The 9,361-nt window shown below is 31.3% G+C and overlaps 1 protein-coding gene across 1 annotated transcript in view; it reads left to right on the plus strand.

Annotated features, from left to right (window-relative positions):
- The window catches only part of LOC107288952 (dedicator of cytokinesis protein 1), a 178,730-nt gene that overhangs the window by 89,708 nt on the left and 79,661 nt on the right, over window positions 1–9,361 (plus strand). The window contains exons 25-27 of the mRNA XM_029284458.1: window positions 139–264; window positions 2,599–2,707; window positions 8,294–8,364. Of these exons, the coding sequence (XP_029140291.1) occupies window positions 139–264; window positions 2,599–2,707; window positions 8,294–8,364 (306 nt within the window). The remainder of the gene's footprint in view (window positions 1–138; window positions 265–2,598; window positions 2,708–8,293; window positions 8,365–9,361) is intronic.

The raw sequence follows: 9,361 nt of genomic DNA on the forward strand, positions 1-9,361 counted from the left end.
ATTATTTTTAACATATATTGAGTTCTCTTTTTATTCATTTTTTTATTGTCCGCAAAAGTTCTCTGAACACAAATTACGATTATGCTATATGTTAATACATCTCATCATATATAGAATCTTTATTTTTATTTTTCTCAGAAAACTGACAAAAGTTTTAAGGACTTATGTGGATAATGCTGGTGTCACTGATCAACTGTTCAAGGCTATGAGATCTTTGGAATATATCTTCAAATTTATTGTGCGATCAAGAGTTTTGTTCAACCAGTAAGTATTATAACATCTTTATCCTTAAATGTATCTTCAAAATACTTCAGTTTTTACAGTAATTGTTTTATATACCATTAAATAAATGTTACTAGTTTCATTAATTGTAGATGAAATGAACAGTGAAAGTTTAGCATTATATGTTGATCAGTTCTTTGCTTGCTAACTAATTGTTAACTGTTAAGCTTTCAGGACTGCATTGTGTTTAGCATTTATAGATTTCCCTGACATTATATGCCATACACTAGATAAATAAATTGTTAACTCAGTATATTGTACTGTTTGTTTTGGCAAGTGTGCAGCTTGCTTGAATTATTAGAAAAAAATTCCAAAATTTAAATATTCTGCACAGTAATATTCTAATACAATATTGTAGCAATTTAATCTTACTTCATCATAGGAATAATTAGAAAAGTTAGAAGCAGGTTGGTCCAGTGGTTAAGGCACCAGGCTAGAAAGCAGAAGACTATGAATTCTACTTCTGCCTTAGGCATGAAAGATGGTTTGGTAACTTTGGGGCAAAGTTACCAAACCATCTCAATTTACCTCACAGGGGAAATAGGAAAAATATGAGGAGGAAGGAGAATTAGATAGGTTTGTCATCTTGAGTCATTAATAAAATAATGAAAGTGGAATTTTAAAAAATCTAAGAAATAGTTAATGCTATCCTAGTTTTGATAATTATTACTATATAGGAATAATCTTTATAACAATATCAATTATTGGAGAGGAAAAATATTAGTAAGACATATATTATGATTTTTTTACAGATTTATAGATGAGATGTATAAAGATTTATAGGCAAAGATATGTTCTTGCCAAAACGTATCTATTCAAAAAACTCAATACTGATTCATATCTAAATTAGTCTCCTCCATTGTTTGCTTATTTCAGTTTTCTAAATTCATGTTTTTTGATATTTCAGGTTTAGGTCTCTCAAAAGTTTATCATTACCATGTTTCTATTAAAAATAATAGACTGATTTTTATTAATTATTGACCATTTAAACCTAATTTGTGGCAGTTTATATAATATATTGGACCAAGCCTAGAAGTTCTTTGGAATAGATGAAAATATTTTGTTAAGTAACAATAATTTCCATACTCTATCCACTGTTTACACTATTCTATATCCAACACTTAAAAAAAAAGATAATTCTAAACAAAAAAGATTCATATCTGCATCCAGTATAATTTGACTCTGAATTTTGGACTAGTTGTTAATGCAAACAATAGAGAATAATGGTATGTTTTTAAGGCTAGTAGAAATGAAAATTGTATCCTCTCTCTTTGGCAATGTGTGAGATGCTCTTTAAAAAAAACAGTGTTGTGGTATTACATATAAAACTTATTCTGAAGACAAGTGGTACTTGTAAACGATGTATGGGGAGCTCCATTGACTCCCTCAAGTCAAGATCCTTAAGCCTTTTTCTCAAACTCATCACTGTTTCAGCTTCCATTTTCTAGTGGGACCTCCCAGCTTTCAATTTTTATACATAATAAACTGGGAGGCCCAGTAAGAAAACTTCTCTGTCAGAATGAGACTACAGATTTCAGAAGAAGACAGAAGTTACATAGATTAAGTTCAAGGCAAAATAAATCTTGAAGATAGTGGGGGAAATTAAAAGTAAAATATCATGGATCTTATAAACTTTAGCTTCATTATCTTCTACGCAGGATATGCAGACAAACACACGCAATACAAGTAGAAAAAATAGGACTAAGGAGAAAGAAACAACTCAGATTACTCAGTTATATAAACTTGGGAAAAAATTCTAATTTGCTTTTAACTCCAGTTTTTTTTTTTAGGTGACTAATCGCCAATCCTTATTCCAGGATTGGGGCTATTGGTCCTTATTTGGAAGAAACCAATCAGGACAGTCTTACTCTTCTCAGGAGTTAAAGGCAGTAAAAGGACAAAAATGAAATTAAATTAACCTGTTCTCTCTGAAGAATGCATTTGAATCAGGAAAAAAATATGTTTTTGATTTGAGTTTCCTGAATTTTATGGGATGCTGCCTGCTATCTTGATTAATTCTTTCTTAACTGAACGTTGCTGCAATACTAAACAAAGATTTTGTTTTATGTTTCATATTAGAGGTTTAATTTGGCCAAAGAAACAGTGATTGAGACAAGATACAATAGTTGTACGGGAACCATGTGACATCCTAGAGAAAGATTGTATGTCAGTGTAATCCAGAATTAGGGTGCATTTTTCCTATTCTTGATATGGTGGAAAAATAAGGCTGGTAAAGAAAGGGTTGAGAGAGAGAGTACTCATTAATTTTAGTTATTGTATTCTTTTTAACTGTTTTGATGTTATTTGTTTTCTCAGATTGTATGAGAATAAAGGGGAAGCTGACTTTAGGGAATCTTTGCTTCAACTCTTTAAGTCTATTAACGAAATGATGAATAGTGCCTCTGACCAGACTGTTACAGTAAAGGTATGTTTTGGAAATAGAAGAGCCTTTTTTATTTTTATCTATAAAAATCTTTACACATTGCAGGAAATTTTATATTTTACTTTATTTGAGAAATTAAGTTCAAATGTGTCCAGAGAATTTTCAGTAACCTGAAATTTTTAATGAAACTTTTTCTGCAGATGTACTTGTTGCTGAAATTAATACTCTAGTGTGTTAGTGTGGAAGTAGGGAATCTGTCCATATGAATTAATGCTTCTTTCTGAATTGACAACATTGCTATGGTATAGCTCTGATTTTGTTATGCTATTGCTTTGTATGATTATACAAAGTGGGTTAATTATATACCTTCTTAAGCCCTGAATTATCTTACACAAAGAAAACATCAAAACAAAATAATCTTAGAAAGAAGGCAAGGCAAATGGATACTGGCTGAAACTATACTTAATAATTTTGAAGGAGATTGGGGTTATGGAGAGTTGGATGATAGTATAAAATAGCAGGAGCCAGCAAAGAATAGGATTTTTTCTATTTGCTTTTTTTGGTTCTCCCCAGCATACCTTGCTCCTTAGATTTAGAACAAATTGTAGAGGTGTATATTTATTTGTGTGTGTGTGTGTAGTATGGTTTTTTATTTTTCCTGTCTCATGTTATCAGAAACAATGCAACTAATTTTTAGAAGCTGTGTTTAAGAATAGTTTGAGGACACAAAGAACATTGTTTGGGGAACTCAGTCCTGTTCTAACATAATCAGATTTTTTTCTATAATTCCCAGATGATGATATAACATAATTTGTGGACAAATAAAAGATAAATGAAATATATATTGTATATTTTTGTATCTTCTTGCTTTCTTGCTAGCCTCTGCCATGAATGAAATTTGGTAGACTGGTAATCTTGGAACAATTGATGATTTGTGAAATTAGCAATAGCAGTAGCACTTAGACTTATATACCACTTCAAGGTGCTTTACAGCCCTCTCTAAGCAGTTTACAGAGTCAGCATATTGCCCCCAACAATATGAGTCTTCATTTTACTGATCTTGGAAGGATGAAAGGCTGTGTCAACCTTGAGCCTTCAGTGTGATGAATCACACTGCCAAACTTCAGGCAGCTAGCAGTCAGTGGAAGTAGCCTGCAGTACTGCATTCTAACCACTGCGCCACCATGGCTCAGAAATTAAAATTCTATTAATTCATATCAGTCTAGAAAATAATGCTTTCATATTCTGCGACATAGTACTTAGTCACTGAAATAAATGAGAAATGTGTTTCTTATAATAACTCTGCTTGTGAACTGTGTCACTTTAATTAATAGATAATTAACTTTATGGTGGCTGAGTCTCCTGTCATACTATAGAATGTGTGTGTGTGCGTGTGTACCTGCTTTCTGGTCAGTATCACTCCTAGTGACATCCTGTATCTGTAGAGAAACTGATTTAACACAAAGTCACTTGGCTAGCCTTGTGCTTAAGCACAACTGAAACCCATGGTCCCCCAATGTCTAGATTGATGCCTTAATCACTGTATCAAGATGGCTCTTTGGAGAAATGTTAAGACATGCCAATTCTCATAGAATGATAGTGAGTAGTGTGCTTTTTGTTGTGATGAATGAATATTGTTGAAAGTAGTTGTGTATAAGAGTAAGGGGAAGGGGAAAAAAAGAGAAAAAGTCTTGAATGAATTAAAATGGATTAAACACAAAAATGAGTGACCATTATGAAAGTATTACATTGTGATATGATTATGTAGCCATAACGAATGATTCAATTGCAAACTAAGTATATAAAGATTGAATGGGTCAAAATGAAATGCTACAAAAGTCATAATTGAATAGAGAAAGAGGTGAGATAAGAAATTTAAAGAACAAAAGACTGTATGAATAGATATATGGATATTTTGTAATGAATGATGATTTGCAAGATAGAAAGCAATGTGTGACTGATACTGATATAATGGTATTCCTTTTGTTACAGTGGTATTCCTTAGCTTATGGTTTTGATTTTTTTCTTACAATTTCTTATACTTTTCTTCTGTATTCTGCAAAACAAAGCTTACCCTGAAAGGGAGTGGAACAATTGATATATATGTAAATATAAGTGAATAAATGAGGATCACATCATGGAACCAATATATGAAGAAAGAATGAATGGATTAAGAGGAAGAGGAAGACCAAGAAGGTTGTGATTGGATGGGGGTTCATGAAAAGTTCAAGGCCTAATAATGTAAAATAAATTCAACTATATTTTTTCTTTCATATTCCATTCCTTTATCTTATTATTTCTTACTTCCTTTTGGGCAATTTTCATGTTATTTATTGTGAAAGAGAATAGCATGATGAGCATAATAATGTACATAAATTCAGCATGTGTACATAAATTCAGTGCATATGAATTTATTCCTTATTCTCACCCTTATATTTCTGAGGAAAGTCAGATGGCTCTGTTTTTGGTTGACAGTCTCAAACTAACAGTGTGTCAATTACAGGCACTAAAAGGCAATTAACATACAAGTTTAGATGAAATCACAAGACAATAGTAATTTTAGTATGAAGGACTGATATCTTACAAGTGTGAACAGTAATGTAGAATAGGAATTTTTAATATACTACCTAAGTGTAATAAAGGATTAGCTTTTTGTTCTTTATTGGTATGAGATTATGAAAATGTGTGTTGTCATTAGGCTGATTAAATTCTGTTGTCCTTGCTGGGATGGGAACAGGGATATGAACCTTGGCTCAGTGATGTGCAAGTATGTTAATTAATAATTTTAATTTATAATGTTAATTTAAGAAGTTAACAAACTGTTTAATTGTTGGTAATTGTTCCTGACGTTCCGTTGATATCTGATGACTATTGCCTGAAATTAATAATCTCTCTTTTCATGTATATCAGCATCTGGGAATAGCTAACATAGTAATGATGCCACTAATCATGCAGGATCTCGTTTCAGCTATAGCTTGCAAATAGAGTAAAGGTTGCATTTGCTATTTGGCTTTCATAAGACTTAGCGTTGACCTTGTATAAAGTTAATCGGCTTTCTAATTTAAATTATTCTAGAGTCTCTCTATTTTCTTTTACTTTTTAAACTAAGCCATAATTCAGATAATTAAATATTTTAATTACAGTTTGACACATTAATCATCTGTATTGTCATCATTAATTTATTTTATAAAAGTGAGTCCTATTTATTTCAAATCCATTGAAGACAAGCAATAGTAGGTTTTTTAAAAATACGCAGATAATTAGCATGAAATGCTAATTATTAATAAATATACTAATCATTAATTTATAAAAACTAAACTGAAAGGCAAATTATTTCAGTACACTGATAGGAATCAATTTTAATCCTGGTTTATATGTAATAAAATATTAGCATATGTGAAGGTTACATTGAAAAAACAATTTTATGTTGTTAGAGAGATGTTTATCCAAAGCTCAGGTACCTTTTTTAATAAACTGTCATTTTTTTCTAATAAAATTGTAATAATTCTCAAAGGAAAAAACTTTTTTTGCTAGTTTGTGTAATTTTGAGCCATTTCTTTCAAATTAAGAGGAGTTTGTTTTATCTCAGAACTCTTCAAAATTAGGATTAGAGTATTCATGTTTTCAAAATTCAAAATGAAATTTGCAAGAACCTTTATCTCAAAGCTATCACTAATATTAGTAGGATACAATCTCCAACAGTAGGATAATACTGATAAAGGTGCTTCCAGAATTTGTAAGTTAGAAAAAGCTTTTTAATTGGAAACAACTTCATGTTTTTAGGACTTTCTCTTTTTATTTCCCTTCCTCCCACTTTTTCTTTGTATATGAAGTTTCTTTCAAGTCAGATTCATTTCCAGCCATGGGCACACCATGTAGTTTTTTTGGCAACAATATAGAAAAGGTTTACCATATCTACTTCTAGCATATATTTAACTTTTCACATTCTAGCCTACAATCCTGGTATTTCTTGGTGATTGATTCCCATTGAGATATTATAACTTGGTGTGATTCAACTTAACTTTTGGGGGTTAACAAAGGTCAGGTACCAGCCATTTATTATAATATATTGGTTATATTTGTTGCCTCTAGGCATTGAAGTGCTGTTTCTTTAAACAGAAAAGTATTACAGTGGTACAAAGAAGGTAATTCTAGGCATGTTTAATTGTGCTGAACATATAGAATACCTATGGAATTAGTTCCATTCTTTCTGAGAAAGAATACCTATATTTATGGTTGCATGATTTTTTACTTCATACTTTGCTAACTGAAATCAGTGTAATAGGCATCATCTTGAGAAATATGTAAATTAAGAATTACTTCATGCATTATTCAAAAAAGCTTATTTTGTATCATTGATAGCTCTTATCTTATGTAAAGATATGCTAATGGTTTAATTAAAATAATTACACTGAATAATGTACCCTGAACTTTATCCCAAAGTACTTCATATTAATCATCATACATAGCTGTATTTTAGTCACAAAGACAGTTATAAATTTGATGGTTAATAGATAACTAACTTGGGGCCTGATTAACTCCCTCTAAAGCGGCAAATAGAACTGCCTTAGTTCTGAGTTAGATTTTGGTTTCAACTGGGAGTAGAAGAAGAATAGTATAGTCTGCTTAATACATTAGTACTCTCATGTGAATGAAATCTTTAATGTGTGCCATTGTGCCCACAGTAAAAAAAATGACAATAAAGGTTATCTATTCATCTATCTATCTATCTATCTATCTATCTATCTATCTATCTATCTATCTATCTATCTATCTATCTATCTATCTATCTATCTATCTATCTATCTATCTATCTATCCCTTTAAAGAGTCAAGGAAGACAAATCAAGTGCAATGGGCTTATTCTATTAAAACTCTAGGCAAATTAAAATAATGCAGGTACTATGATACAACAAAAAGTTGAGCTACTCAGAATTTAGGGAACCTCATGTAATGCTGCAAGAAGAAAGAAATTTCATATGAATGAATCTATATCTTGCAAAATAATATAGTATAAAATCCTTCCCTTTATTTTTAAAAAGTATTTTAATTGTAAAGTTTTTTGTTCTTGTTAGATTTTGTCCTTCTCTTTGCTCCAAACGGTTGGCATCATGAAGCTCATGTTTGTGTCTAAGTATTATATACAATGGATAGAAATTGTACAACATTACCTATGATTTTTCAAAATCTTCTGATGCTACAAAGATAGAAATAAATACATAGGAACTAATGATATAATCAACTGTAAAAATGGAAGAAAACAAATCTTGATCCTAAAATTGCTGCACTGAAGGTTTCATTTGATAAATTGAAAGAGGATAACTGCAGCATAGTGGTTCACAACTGGAGATAAAGAAACAACAAAGGACAGTAGTGGAAACAAATGGAAAATGATAGTGGAAGGATGTGAAAGAGAATTGGGAGTCAAGGAAATTTTCACATGGTAGCCTCATTCTTTAAGTACAGAGAGTAACAGAGGAGGCAGTGAAGAACGTAGTTTCTAAAACCGCTGGAAAGTTAAATAACATTGTTGAAAAGGGTATCAGAGAAGCAGTGGCAAGAAATGCTTTAAGGAATTCAACTGTATGATTTAATTCTTCTTTAAATAAATTATTCTGCTCATTTTTAGGGAGCTGCTCTTAAATACTTACCAACTATTGTGAATGATGTAAAGCTTGTTTTTGATCCCAAAGAACTTAGGTACGTATGTGTCATCTGTACAAGTATATGCCTAAGATTATATTTTTGTTCATACTTAATAATAATCCTCTTTGAACTTGAGATGTTCCTATGCTTAAGTTTAGGGTTGTGTTGGAAACATTTGCTATGCTGTTAGTTTATTAATGATAAAGCCTCTTTCAGTCGGAGCTCTACACCACTGCATTTCATAGCCATGTCTGCATATTTTACAGTTGCCTTCTTTTGGAACTTAAGTATTAAAACCTATTTCTTATCCCCAGACTTTGAGACAGAATAAATGTGATGGAACCCTTCAGTGAAACTTTGGTTTCATTTTTTTAACACAATTGTTATTATCTTTTTGGACTGTCTCTTTTGATGATATAATTATTTTTTTTTGTTTTTATAATTATTTTGTAAGCTGCTCTGAGTTGTAACAGATTGGTGAGCGAGGGGCTATGCATTTCACAGCTAAATAAATAAATGGGAGTGGGGTGCAGTGAAATTAGTGAGTCTTACTCAAAATAAATATGTGAGTGTGCTTACAATTACATAGTAACATATTTTTATGAACCCGTTTTTCTTAACACCTTTGGGTTTCACTATAGCAGCCTCCCTTTCCTTAGACTGCTTGCTCTCCGAAACATAGAACAACCCCACAGTTGTGGCCTTCCAGAACCAATTAATGCCAACCTTTTCTGGAGGATTAATTTGATACAGCAGTGTCATTTTTCTATAATTCAGAATTTCTAGCCTTTTATTACCAATCACTATTTTAATCAATTTTATTCTAATTTTATGGTCTGTGTTTATTATGTAAATTCTGTAAGGTGCTTAGAGTCTAGTGGTTTCAAGTGGTCAGATAAATAAATGATTAAATAAAAATATGAATTTGAAATATTTGCATGTTTCTATTCCCAATGCACTTGGGCACTTTGAAGAGCAAAAATAATTACCCGACTGCTACCTTCTATTTTTTTTTTTTTCATTTTATTAAATTTATACCCCGCCCTTCTCC

This window comes from Protobothrops mucrosquamatus, unplaced genomic scaffold (assembly GCF_001527695.2).
Source record: "Protobothrops mucrosquamatus isolate PMUCROS unplaced genomic scaffold, P.Mucros_1.0 scaffold_128, whole genome shotgun sequence".
Lineage (NCBI taxonomy): Eukaryota > Metazoa > Chordata > Lepidosauria > Squamata > Viperidae > Protobothrops > Protobothrops mucrosquamatus.